This window comes from Taeniopygia guttata, chromosome 28, assembly GCF_048771995.1.
Source record: "Taeniopygia guttata chromosome 28, bTaeGut7.mat, whole genome shotgun sequence".
In the NCBI taxonomy this organism is placed as follows: domain Eukaryota; kingdom Metazoa; phylum Chordata; class Aves; order Passeriformes; family Estrildidae; genus Taeniopygia; species Taeniopygia guttata.
Window position 1 is genome coordinate 2,527,947 of NC_133053.1, and position 14,310 is coordinate 2,542,256.

General features: G+C 44.1%; 1 protein-coding gene across 2 annotated transcripts; it reads right to left on the reverse strand.

Annotated features, from left to right (window-relative positions):
- Positions 1-179: 179 nt before the first annotated feature.
- Positions 180-13,740, reverse strand: CHERP (calcium homeostasis endoplasmic reticulum protein). 2 transcript variants are annotated; one of them, XM_002197371.7, is made up of 18 exons: positions 13,611-13,740; positions 13,347-13,520; positions 11,851-12,032; positions 10,933-11,070; positions 10,554-10,705; positions 10,114-10,225; positions 9,695-9,784; positions 8,850-9,087; positions 8,387-8,565; positions 7,560-7,956; positions 5,492-5,730; positions 4,533-4,666; positions 4,175-4,261; positions 3,562-3,711; positions 3,336-3,452; positions 2,791-2,885; positions 2,075-2,260; positions 180-903 (listed from the first exon to the last, which is right to left on the reverse strand). In XM_002197371.7, exons 1-18 carry the CDS (start codon positions 13,633-13,635, stop codon positions 899-901), a joined length of 2,700 nt encoding a protein of 899 aa, XP_002197407.4. In that variant the 5' UTR covers positions 13,636-13,740; the 3' UTR covers positions 180-898. The 2 variants fall into 2 exon arrangements, with proteins under 2 accessions (XP_002197407.4, XP_012426713.3); XM_012571259.5 differs by lacking the exon at positions 180-903 and having other exon boundaries at positions 2,067-2,260.
- Positions 13,741-14,310: the final 570 nt, after the last annotated feature.

The window sequence follows — 14,310 nt, forward strand, 5'->3', positions numbered from 1 at the left end:
GTGGTAGAAGTGAAAGTCTGTACTACAGCCTCTGAGAAATACAACCACAGCAGAAAATTACCATATCCTGACTTCAGTGCCATTATCCAAACAGCTTTTCTATATAATCAGCCTTGTCAGATTACAACAAACCCAAACACACGTTTGGGTGTGTTTATCAAGAGAAATTCCAAACAAGGTACAGGAAATCTCAGCTGAATCTTTATTTTAAAAAAATTGTTTATTGGAGGGCAAAACAGCAACATTCACAAGTTGGTAACATACAGGTGTTGTATGCTGATTCACAGACAGGTACAGTTCCACAACTACAGTAGATCTAGAACAAACTGATATTCCACCATATTAACTGAATGGTTTTAAGAGGGTTTTTGCTCTACAAACAAACAACTGGAAAAGGGAGCCGCCACGCAGACCTGGGGAGTGGAAGTGCAGTGTAAGGGCCTAACAGCTCTAGCTGGTGGTCTCTGGAAACAGTTACAAAAGGTTTCTTTCTGTTTTCATTTAGATTACATCAAGTTTCCAAGAACATCTCGTTGATAGAAAGGTGTAGAGCAGAGAAAATGGATTCTCTTCTATTGAACTAATTAGCTTTTATTAAAGGGTATATACAAAAATATAAAAAGCTCAAAGACTGTGTTCCATTACAAAGCATTGCCTATCCCTCAGAGTGCTGGGAAAGCTACCAGAGAACTGCCCCTCGTGTCCTGCCTCTCGTGGTGGCTGCAGCAGCTGCTGGGCAGGGCCTGCAGGTGGGTGGAAGGTTCTAAAAGCTTGCACAGTGCTCAGAGGTCACCTGCACTGGAACTAGATGCTTCATTCCCCATTTAGACATTAGGATACACTGCTCAGCATCAGTCTGACTTGATCCCAAGGCAGCACACTTCCACTTCAAATAGAGTTAACCTTTTGAGAGAAATAAACATACATTATGGAACTAGAAAATATACAACCACATCAGATAATGTCTGTATTCCAGAGGAATGAATGAAGCACAGTCCTGCACCAGGAACAGCTAGACTGGGGTTTAGTTCTACTGTAAAATGGGGAACTAATTAGAAAGTTTTGCAAGATAGATGGAAATTTTTAAACTTGCTAGACATGTCATAGTAACAACTGGACTTTTTTAAGCCTTTTTTAGGCCTTTTTTAAGCCCTAATTGACAAGTGTTGAAGTACATGTCATAGCTTTCCATTTTTCACCATAATTTTAAAAGTAGTTCATTTGTCACTTCCTCCAGACTTCTTTAATCTGGATTTCTAAAAGTTTAATGTTTTGCAGAAGATGCAAGATATTTTTCTTCAGAGTCTTACTCAGGTGGTGAAGGGTCTTGTATTTCACACTTCACTGAAACAATAGGGAGAAGATTCTTACACATTCCACAGTTACCTAAGCTGTCTGAAGTGTTTGGTGGAATGAGGGCTCTGTTAATAAGGAATTTTTCCTTATGGGTTTTATTTGAACCCATTTGCACAGATAGAGGCAGAAGTGACATTTCATTGAGCATGCCAGCTTTTTCCTTCTAGCTGCTGGCAAGTGCCAATGTCCAGTGTATCACAGACTCTGCAAAAATCCATCATCTGAGTAATTGTGTTTTTCTGAACCCTTCCTGCACCACAGGGAATTTATTACCAATTCTGGTAATAAACATGATACTAATGGTAGGAAACTCTGAATAGGGCAGGGGTAAACAGTAAGTATGGCCTTGGTTCCAACCACAAGGACCTGTCTGCTGTGGCAGCTGTCCCTTGTGTGGCACAGCTCCCCCTCCACTAACTTAGAGACTGTTCCAACTTTTTGTGGGGCAAATCCAAAGATGCAGGTGCTCAGTACTGCAGCCAGGAAGTGACTTGCACAGAACACACTAATTAATTAACATTTCAGAAACTAGAACACAACACAGTGCCTAAAAAGGAAAACCTGCTGGGTTAATCAGACTACACATCCACTTACCTGTTGTTTTACTGTATCAGTTACCTTAGAAAAAATTAAGAGCTACTGCTATTTTGATTTGGGTTTGCAAAAATCACTTTCAAGTCCATAGAGGTTTTTAAATTGCTGAGAAACATTCACTTACATTCATCCCTGGCCTTCATGCGTGCGATAAATGAGTAACTTTTATTTCTTCTGTAGTTTTCATAAGGGTCGTCCAATGCAACTCCCACTCCTTTGTACTGATCCCATTTGTCTCGGATATCACCTCCTTTAATTGGATCTTGAATTCCTTGTTCCTTAGCTCCTAATCCACCAGATCCACTCCATCCTGCAGCAAGGACACAACATTGCAATCCTTTCACTGTTTTTTTTATTACTAGAATTGTGAAGACAAACACGGACATTTTGGAAACAACCAGAGACAGCATCAGTTTGATAAAGCAGGATGGGAACAGACAACCTGAAACAGCACATGAACTGTCCCATTTATTTCACAAGTATTAATATACAGAGATTCTAGGAGCTGACAGCAGCATTATCCATAAAAGCTGTTAGGAGGATAAGAAAAAAGGCAGTGAAAGTCCAATCTGTCTGGTCAACTGTGCTGACCTGCACTGCAGGGAGATGAAATACTTTCGGGTAGGGTCAGTTCTATCTGAAGCCAAGCTCACATCCCTGTCTTCTCTATTTTTCTCAGAAAGGCAACTATCATTGCTCCATATACTTACATCTCTGAATATTATGCTGACCTTGGAATGCCAAGGAATAATTCCATTTGAACATGCATTAATTATATCTAAAACTTTACTGTCCAATTTTGTTTCCTGGCTTGTGTAAGATTCTAGAACAGCATCTTACCCATTTTCACTAGCATTTGATGGCCTTTATTTTCTTCTCCAAGTCTCGATTCTGGTATAGGAGGCCCAGAACTGGAGCCCAAACCAGCAGAAGAACTAAGAAAATAACAAATTAAGAACCAGTGACATTATTCTGACACAAAACACAGTCAGTTCTATCTTGTTAAGTATTAACAGCCAACACAATTCCCTACACTCTACTAAGCTATTCTTTATTAAAGCCATCAGTTTATGCAGTTATTGAGAAACACATCACCTGCTTCTCAGTTTGATTTCTCAGGGAAATCAAACACTCCGCTCTTCCCAGTGGAGCACACAGAGAATTACTCCTGCTCTCAATGAAGGCATACACAGACTTCACAGTTGCCCGCAGTTTTGTTGAAATAAAAAGCCACTACAATAGAGTAATATTGTCTCTACAGGTCCATACAACAGATAAATTGTTTCTAAATCCGCTCTTTGTCGAAACGCTAATTATCCCCTGGTACCGAGGCAGTGCCCCTGCAGGCTCTCTGTTCAAACAGCCCAGGTCAAAGCGGAGCTTACGGAGGAGTGGGGCTGCGGGAGCGGGAGCGGCGCCGCCTTCCTGGGGAGTACGACTTGGACCGGGACCGGGACCGGGACCGGGATCGGCTGTGAGAGGAGCGGGACCTGCTCCGGCTTCTGGAAGGGAGAGCACAGAGTTACCAGAGCAACCCCGCGGATCCCTGCCTCGGCCTCCAGGGCTGGGGTTCTCCACTCCCCAGTTCCCAAGGTTCAGCCCGTGCCTTACCTGGACTGCGAGCGAGAATAGGATCGGGATCGAGAGCAAGAGCGGGAGCGGGATCTCGAGTAGGAGCCAGATGATTTTGAAGATCGTGAGTGAGACCGGGAAGATGAACGACCTCGGCTTTTAGACCGACTGCGAGACCGAGAGGGCCCACTGCACAAATGAGCAGAGAAACTCCAGTGAGATTCCACGGAGAGGCACCAGAAACACAACTCTACTCCTGATCAAATTCAAATTACACACAAGCACTACTTCTGCAGCGAAAGTGAAAGCCTGAGCGTGAAAAACTGCTTCACAGAATCACAAAGCGGTTTGAGTTGGAAGGGACCTTAAAGCTCATCCAGTTCCAACCCTTGCCATTGAGCAGGGACACCTTCCTCAAGACCAGGCTGCTCCAAGCCCCATTTAACCTGGCCTGGGGCACTTCCAGGGATGGGGCACCCACAGCTACTCTGGGGAAGCTGTGCCGTGTCCATTTTCTGCAGATTAGACAGAAATCCCAGCACACTGAAACTCGTTTATTCCACCAGCATGTTGCTGAACAGACTTTCCCTCTGCATTTAGCCCAAGCACTTTGAACAGCACACAGCAGAAGGTGGCACACAAGAACTCTCACCTATTTCTCTTCTCTTGACCTTTCCTCCGCCTCGCTCTCATTTTAGCTCTGAAGAATTCGTACAGTCCGTTCTGCTCCCATCCTTCACTGCAACAAATCAACCACACAGAACCCACACGTGTGAATTCCACTTCAGTGCTGACCTTAAGAATTTTCACCAGGTTTTGTACAGAACAAAGGGTCTGGGCAAAACTGTCTTGCAAATCTCAGTATCAGATCAAACAGCAAGTGCAGTTGCAATACAAGAAGAGCATTAGGAGAACAAAGACACAGGTGAAAGAGAGTGAGGTACTTTGTGGTTTGAGGCACATTCTTAGGGCATTTTCTTTACCATTTTATTGGCTACACCTACTCTTACCTGTTTCTAGGCCTGTCATGAGATGGTGGACTATAAAATGCCTCAACTGCAGCCAGGAGTCTCTCACTGGGGGGCATTGGAGGTGGAAGACGTATATCTTTAGGATCTAAAGGTTTATACTCATGATCTTCAAGCTGCCAGAAACAAAACAAATTACATTCATGTCATGTGTCATGGGGTGGCTACCTGAAGAGTTAAATACAGATTTAGCCTGTGTAGAGACCTCAACTTTCAATAGTGGATAAAAAATGATCTGGAAATAATGATTCTGCAGATGACCCGATGCTTGCTCTTGCTATCATTTTTGTGAGTTCTCTGAGAAAAGTCTGCACTGCACAGGTTGCAGTATCAAGTGGATCACCAGGTAGATAAAAAGCAGATCTCATCTACCTTTGTGCTAATGTGTCTGATGGAAGCCTGGCACAAACTGGTGTATGAGAATAACACAAAGAGATGAAAGAGGCTTATTTGTTCATCTCAAATACAGAAGACACAAATCTAAATATCCCTGAAGATGTTGATACAGGTATTTTTCCTGTTCTCTATCCTTCTTTGTCTATATAATATTGATATTGTAAAATGTCTTCAAGAGAATTCTGATTATGAAGAACTAGTACAGTGGCCCCATCAGACCTGTGAGGTCTCTCTGGCCATCTGGAAATCAGTGGGGATTTCCATTTCCTACAAACAGGAGTCAGACTTTCAAGTCTGAATTACTCTTTCACACTGTGAGTTCAACCAGCTTCCTCTAGCACAAAACACACAAAAATTCTCACCATTTTCAACACCTAGTCCCTCAAACCACTTCTACTCTTATACCCTACACAACCGATTGTGGGATGGAAGGATTTGAAATCATACACATCGATGTTGAACTGTCCCTAATAACAACAACAGATTTGGGATCTGTCAATCCCACCAGTGTTTTGGATTGAAGGAGTCCCATAGCAAGCACTTACTTTGACAAGTGGAGCCATCAGGCCAGCAGGAAGATCGAAGTAGGGAACATTTGGCACCAGGCTGGGATCATCGTGGTTCATGTGAGGGGGCCCTTGGCGCCGCATGTGAGGGGGCTGCCCGTTAAATCCATGTGGGGGAGGCCCAAAATCAGGGTGCTGTGGCCCTCCCCAGGGTGGATGCTCGCTGATACCAGGATGAGGCAATCTGTGACCAGGATGATGATGAGGAGGTCCAATTTCTGCACAGTGGGAGGGTTAAAATGTTTTATTTAGCTGTCAAGGAAGGAAGGCAATCAGATGTACTTCAATTCCTGCATTTATCCTAAACCCCAATCTCAGCAGATCCAGCAAAGCATCAGAACTGAAGGAGCAGAGGTTGGCCACAGGTCCACACTCATAAAAACCCTGCAGTGCATTTACCTCCCTGGCCACAGCAACCACTCTCTAGACAACAGGATAGTTCAGCCTCAAGCCACTGCTTCCTTTGGGACATACTGTGGTCAAAAAGACCACAACAAAGACACTGTCAAGAACAAAATGTTTCAGATGCATCAGGGCAGCTAATGGTGGGATTTATTTCTGAAGCTAAGTGCACAATCATGGCTCAGCTTAGACCTGTAATTAGCTCTGTCTCTCTGCTAAATCAACATATATGAAGAAATACATAAGACAGCAATAAACTCGCATCGGTGGGTGACAAGAAATTACTTGTGGAGAAAAATAAATTTGACTAAGAGGTAGAGATAATAATTCTGTTAATACAGGGAAGTGAGTGACACTCATCCAACCACTGATGGACAAACGCCATGAACGCCAGGAGACCCTGCTGAACTCACTGCACTCTATGGAGAAAAATGCAAGACTGAAAATCAACATCATTTGCAGCAAAATTAACAGTTTTTCCAGAAAAAGCCATTACAGCCAATTTCAAGCTGGTACTCTTTGACTCATTGTCATCAGAATTCGAGTGGAGTCTGTATTGTCATTGATTCGCTGCTTTCCTAGTTTTAACCATCTAGTTTAATAGATCCCTTCCTCCAACAACTTTGCATAAAACAACTGTGGTATTTTAAATCACCACTAGAATCCAAAACTGAGCATCTCATTCTGAGCGTAAACCTAAACTCCCTGGGACAAGAGGGAATTCTCCCTTTCTCTCTACTCACTACCACAATTCTTAAGAGAAACACCCAAGCAATAAAACCCAAGGGGAGAAAAAAGACAATCTCTACTATAGAAATTAAACTCAATCCTAAATATATAAACTCAAATCCACTGGTTTTCAACCATTTTTGGACTTGGAAAATTTAGAAACTTTTAGGATTAATGTAGCGACTCCTAACAGAAACATAATCTATTTTCTATAGGACTTGTCACACAGAACCAGGGTGATCTTTGGCCTTCACACTGACAAGGATCATTCCAGAGTAACAGTAACTCCTGCAGGTGAAATGGAAACTACCTCTGGCCAGGCAAGCAGCACCAGGTTACAGCCCCACACATCCCCATGTGCCAACAAGAGAACAGACCCAACGAGGAGGAAAAACTGCAGGTAGGGATCATTGCACCACACACTACACAACATTAAAGGCAGAGAACTAGAGAGCTTGGCAGCCAAAATAAAAAGAAAGAACAAATGAGTGTATGCACAGGAACAAGTCCTTTCAGCCTTCCTCTTGACTTCCTCCATCTACTCAGGTCACAGCTCTCATCAGCCCTCACCTATGGGCTGATGTGCAAGTGATTAAATTTACAAGAAAATGCTGCTTCTCACCTTTGAACTTACTACTTTTAAAGTGAAGTAGTCGCAAAAGAGGTGCCTGTAGAGATGCTGACGTGAATTTGGACTACAATTTCTTATGCATTAGGGAAGACTCAAAAAGCAAGGAAGCATCCAAATATGCATGTGTTTCCTACTGAGCTCTTAGCAGTAGCTTCCCAAACTCCCAAACGAAACATTTCTTAGGAAAATCACAAGAGTCCACCAAGGATAAACTATCACCCCAAATCACTAAATAATTTTGTAATGGCAATCAGGTAAGAAAACCTGGCCTGGTACACACTTTACCTTGAGGAAAATCCCCCTGGGGGTAATCAAAACGATGAGGATAAGGAGGCCTTTCAAAGGGATGGCGAGGTGGAAAATCATCCTGCATGAAGCGAGGTGGAAAGCGGTTGAAATTATGCGGATGCGGGGGCTGGTTGAATTGGGGATGTTGCTGATGTGGAGGAAATGGGCCTCTGAAGTGAGGTGGCCGCTGCATTCGAAATGGAGGTTCCCTCTGACCCCCACCCCATGGAGGCTGCTCGTGCTGGTTGTTCCACGGTGCTTCAAACTGGTTGTTCCAAGAAGGATCAGGCTGGTTGTTCCAAGGGGTCTCTCGCTGATTGTTCCAGCCTTGATCCCTCTGTTCGTTCCACATTCCTTCGTGGTTGTTATTCCAGGGAGGACAGTGAGGTGGTCCCTGGAGGTGAAGGACAGAAGCTTGGTCATTTGAAGAACACAATAACATACCTTCTTAAGGAAATACAGCCCATAGGCAACATGCACAAGTGAAAGAGCATTTCAAATGTGAGTCTGAATGACTGCAACTTCAGAAAAAAAAAAAAAAAGGAAAAGACCAAACTGTTACTGAACCAAACAGCTCTTGTTCATAGGAATAGCGTGATGGTTCACAAACTGAAATATGATTAACATGATTAATGATTAAAGGCAAAAACCTTTAACTGCACTCAGAGTGATACTGGCATTGAAATCTGGATTTCTAACTTTCACAGCTTCTAACTTTCTAGCTTTTCACTGCACTTCCACAACCAAGGTGATCATTCCCAACCTCCACAACCAAGACAGTCATTCTGAACTTCCACATCTGTTTTTTCAGGACTGTTTCGTACCTGTTGTTGACCCCAGGGTGCAACAGGGTGAGGTTGGTCAAACCAGGGTGGTTTATTTGGGGGAATCTGGTCATGAGATCCAGGCCCACGTGGTCCACCTGAGGCAGGATCCTGCACTCCAGACCCAGTTGTGTCATACTCTGTAGAACCAGCCAGAGGCAGCTGAGATTTACCATCATCTGGAACAATTTGGAGACTATTGTCAGCATCAAATTCACTTGCAGTTAATAAAACATCAGCACACCAGGCTCCAGATTAGTTCCTTCTACAGAAATCTAATTACTGGGAGACAGGATTTCTGATCCATTTAACACTCATCTCTTTGGTTATTTTTATACTCAAGCATCAGCCTGCACCTGCTGCAAGGCTCTGAACAGATTCAAGCTTTTGCCTGAACCAAACCAGCAGTGCATTGTGCCCCATTATTAAAAAAGGAGGGGAAAAAAAAAGATCAGCTCAGTACCTGCTTGTGTGACTGGCACAGATGGTGGAGCTGAGGCCGGGGCTGCTGTGGGAGCTTGAGGTGGGGGTGTTGATTTCACCTCGTTCTCTAGTGGGGGTATTTGGATCTGCTGCTGCTGCTGCTGCTGTGTTAAACTGTTCACAAACTCCTCATGTTGAGTTTTCAGGTTCTGAATCTGCTGTTGGAAAGCCACTTGCACAGGCTGGACAACCGTTGCATATTCAGTGATCAAATTTGCCTGATAAAAGAAATGAAGGAGAACAAGTGAACACTGCACCTGTAATACCTACCCTATCCACTTGTTCACAATTCCCTGTATTGCCCTTCACCCTCTCTCCCAAAAAACTACATGAGGATGCAGGATAATGGTGGCAGAACCACCCAGTCTCATTATGAAGCTTTGTGGAGATTTCCAAAATATTCTCTGCAGCCTGGAACCCACCATCTTTAGTACTGTCTTTCCAATGCAGCTCAAATCAACAGCATTCATTATTAATAATAAAAAGGAAAAGTTCCTGCTGCCACAACAATTTTTATATTCAATGTATCCAATTTAAAGCCATATTTCCTTGTTTCCTTTTAACCAAACACTCCCTGCTATACAAGACACTGTCAAATATGTACAGGACTGTATCAGTCTGTATCCTGTATCCAGGACCATATCAGCAGCTGGATTATTGAATGTTTGAAATAACAAGGTTATATTTTACATTATTTTTTTGCAATCCCTTGTAAGCAACTTCAAGGGAGGGGAGGGGGGACAGAAATTAACATTATCCTTTGAAAAGGAAAATAATTTTCAGAATATTTGCATAAATAAGAAAACTGATATTTTTGTGGCTAACCTGGTACTGGCCAAGTCCAAGAGCTGGGCTTTGTAACTGCTGAATAATGGACTCATCAAAGTACCCATTTTTCTCCCATAACTGAAGAAGCTGCATGAATAAGAGTGAAAGGATTTTAGAAATTATGAACAATCAAAGAAAAATTGAGCCACAGCATTTTTGTGTCTTCAGCTTTTCATAAGACCTAGGATTTTTGTATTTATTTTTGAATGACTAAAGATTCAGATGCCTTCATCATTGTGATAACTCTTAAATAAAGCCTAGGTACTTTGAAATTCTATTTTAAATGTGAACTACAGCACCTCCTATAATAGACTTTATGAAGACAATCAGACCAGAAAAATCTCAGTGATCTTCTTGCACCTGCCTATTTGTGTAACAAAGCAAAAGTCACAGTTAAACCAGAACCAGATACTCACTCTGGCAATTTTCTGTTGCTTATCCTCCTCCACTGCTAGAAAACTGGTACAATAAATAGGCACAACCACCTTCTGTAAAGCAGCCAGAAGATCTCGTGCTTGCTTCCGCTGGCTTCAAGAAAGGAATGGGAAAAGTTATCTTTTTCACTCTAAGTGCATTGGAATATTCATTTCACCTCAACTTCTGCTATACTAAAAGTCATGGAATCACAAAATAGAAAGTTCTCTCCCTAATGATTTTATTGTAATATCTTGTTTGGAGGAAAAATACAAAAAGTAAGTAAAATGTTTTTTCCTAAATTTGATTACTAAAGCACTAGATCAAATCAATTAATACATTAAAAGTATCAAGTGACTAGTCAAACCAACAGTGTATCTAGGAGAAAAACTTCATCAAATGAATCAAAACAGCAAACTGAAACCCAGAACTGAATTCTCACCAGTGATGCAAGACATCATTGATTAAGTAGATGAGGTGCAGGCGCAGCTCGAAGTGAGCTCCTTCCGCGGTTATCCGGTTCCGCAGGTGCCCGGCCATCAACTCACAGTGTGCAGGAGACTTGGCATTACTAAACATCCAGTTCTTGCCAGCCTTAGAAAAGCAAATTTTAAAATATTTTAAGTCAGTTTGATGCGTTCCCACAAGATGAGCTTCCTACAGTTCTGAAATAACTGCAGGAAGGGGAGTTTTCAGGTAACAGCTTTCATCTTACCTGCCACACAACATAGATATAAAGCTGTTGTTAATGTACAGAGAATCTCAAAATTCAGAGGAACCCACAGCACCACCAAATCCCTGTGCAGATTCAGATCACTTACTGAGATTGCATCTTTTGTGCAAGTGTCAATTATTGGCTGCAACAAGTTGTCAAATTCGTTCATATCTAACTGGGTTTCCTCCAAAACCTTTTGCATTTGTTGCTCGATTGCAAGGGCTACTGCTGATGTGACTTGTTCCTGATAAAAAACAAACAAACAAACAAAACAGAACCAAACAAGAAAGAGAAAGAATTACATTATAGCCAAAAATTCTTTTAAAGAATGAAGCTGCTGTATCCTTATCCTCTTGGACCTAAGGGCTATCTCAAGGACCAACATCCTTTACAAGCACTGTGACCTCATGAAAATGTTTCAGTTGAAATGGCTCTGAAAAGAAAAGACTCTTCACATTTTTACAGAGAAGTCCAGTTTACTTCTACTTCTAAAATCTACTTCTGAAAAATAATTGCAAGAAGCTCTTAAAGGTAAGGAATATAACCAAGGCACAAGGAACTCTTCAGTTTGGTTTTCAGCAGCTTTAACACCTAAATGTCTCCTACAAAAATCAGCTAGTTGATAGCACACAGTTCCCCTCCATCCCTAATCACATTTAAGTGGGAATATTAGAAACTGGAACATCTTGCAGTTCGCAGCAATCTGCAAGGTTAAAGCGGCCACAATTCATTCCACTCTAAAACGAACAAGATTTTTCTAAGAGCAAATAGGAGGTTCTAGTCACAGATCACTCATCCTATAGTAATATAACCCATATGCAATCATAACTCAACCTAGACACCAGATACATCCATTCTAGGGGAACGATGGCATTTGCCACACAACAAAAAGAAAGAAAGCAACATCCCTTCTCCTCACCTCCAGCACCGCTCAGCAGCAAACCATCCTCTCCCCCTTCACTCCTAATTCCTGCAGCCACTGGCAGGCCAGGGCACACCAGGTGAGTGTTGATCTCAAACCAACCTGTCTCATAGCGAGGAGATGCTGCTCCTGCTGCTGCAGGTTCCACTGACTCTGCTGGATGAGCTCCTCCACAGAAGGGGTGCCCTGAGGGGCTGGGATGGGCGCAGCCGGTGGGAGCGATGGCTGTGGCAGGGGCTGGATCTGTGCTGAAGCCTCGATATCTTGGCTTTGCTTGCACAACACTATCAGACAGAGCAAACTTTGAAAGTAAACCTCCCAGAGAAACCTGCTACCACCAGCCCACGAGTGAAAATGGCTCCAAAGAGACTGAGGGGGTGAGAGGCGTCTCCAGAGCTGCTTGGACAACGCTCTCAGATATTTGGTGGGATTCTTGGGGTGTCCTGTGCAGGGCCAGGAGTTGGACTCACTGATCCTGAGGGGTCTCTTCCAACTCAGCACACTCTGATTCTACACTTAACCCAAAATCACAGGTGGATGGTGCCAAAGAGGAGAGCCAGCACCTTCCAGAGGGACAACAGCAGGACCAGCCCAGCTCTGGCTCTGCAGGCACTTGAAATGCAAATTTTAAGGAATTTAGAGATTCTAAAGGAGCTAAGATTTTAGTTAGAAATAAGCCTTACTGGACTTAATTAAAATAAATTAGTAGGCCTTGATGAAGTTAAGAGTTAGTAGTTAACTAATAATTGATTGCTTGTCAGCACAATGTTTAGTTAGCTGGTTTATAATGAAGAATATAGAAACCGACAAATAGCTTTTAGGAACATAAGGCAATTGTGGGGCTCCTCTGTTCTGAAGCCAATTGAAGACAAGGAATGGGAGTTCTACCCAGAGTTCATTTGTCATATTTGCATCGAAAAGGTAGAAAGATCAGAAGGAGGATGGCTTCATTTACTTCCTCATTTTGGGAAGGGACCACTGACCCATTTCAAGGAACAAACTACGCATGCTGAATAGCTTTTGAAATGATTCGCATAGGAAGCGAGGAATGGGATGTACCAAAATGATGAATATGTATTTGTATTTTGGGTATTCAATACTTGTATGGATAAAAGAACTCTGTAATCACCTGAGAGGTGCCGTGTGCATTTGGGAGCGATCCCACACACAATAAACACACACTTTCTAACTTTATACTGTTAGAGAGTTTTTGTCCATCACAGTTGGATATCAGTACTAGATCAATATCCATATTTTTTAATAAATCATCTTGGCGATGATTTATTAAAATAGGACTCTGCTCCCTCTGGCCGTGGGGGTAAAAACAATCCCGCTGAGCTCCGTCTCACCACGCTGCCCGTCCCCAAAGCCACCACCGCGGCCGTGAGGAGCCGGGGCCGTGCTGAGCCACCTCCCGGGAGCCCTGAGAGCAGCGAGAGGCTGAGAGCGGTACCGGCGGAGCGGGACGAGGCCGGGAGGGACAAAAGCGCCGGGGCGGCCGAGCCCCGGACCCGCGGCCGGGCGGCAGCGAGCCCCGGGCCCCGGGCCGGCCCTGCCCGAGCCGCAGGCCCTCGCTCCCTCACAGAGCCCCCACTCACGCTGCTGCTGCTCCAGCGCCAGCTTGTACTTGTAGTAGCCGTAGAAATCGCCCCCGAAGAGGAAGGAGAATTTGGGGTTCTCCTTCTGCTTCTCCATCGTCATCTTCTCGAACTCGGGCCCGTTCCGCGCCACAAACTGCGCCAGCTTGTCGATGACATTCCGCAGCTCCTGGTCTGTGGGGAAGCACCGCCATCACTCCCCGCTCTCCCCCGCTGTCCCCCCGCTCCCCGCGTTGCCCCCCGGTGCCCCGGATCGCCCCTCACCCTCGGGCGGCAGCGGCATCTCCATGGCCGCGGCTCCCCGGCCCCGCTGGGCCGCGCCGCGCCGCGACACCCGCGCGCCCGCGCTTTACGGCAGCGTCGCCCTGGAGACGGCGCGCGCGCGGCGCGGCCTGAGGGCCGAGCGCCTGAGGGGGTTTGTTAAAACCGCGGGGATGTGGAAAACGCCGATCGCTCGGGTCTTAAAAAGCTTTTAAAAGTTTAATAATGATAAAACGGGTTATTTAAAAAGCGGCCCAGGGAAAACAGGCCGCTGTTTTTTACAGTAATTAATTATATTAAATATAAATATATTAATTATAATTATATAATATATAATTATTTGTAAGAATAATCATGAGAAACTGGTCGGGGGTTTGGGAAAGATCACAAGAAACTCATGCTTGAATAAAGTCAGTGTATACAATAGAACAATATAAGTTTAATAATTAATATGTAAATTATATAACGATAGGATAGAAATGCTGCGTTTGGAAGAGCCGCGCTGCTCCGTGGGGCTCCCAAGGGTGGGGCGGGGTGGGATGGGATGCGATGGGATGGGATGGGATGGGATGGGATGGGATGGGATGGGATGGGATGGGGTGGGATGGGATGGGATGGGATGGGATGGGATGGGATGGGATGGGATGGGATGGGATGGGATGGGATGGGATGGGGTGGGGTGGGGTGGGACAGCATCCATGGG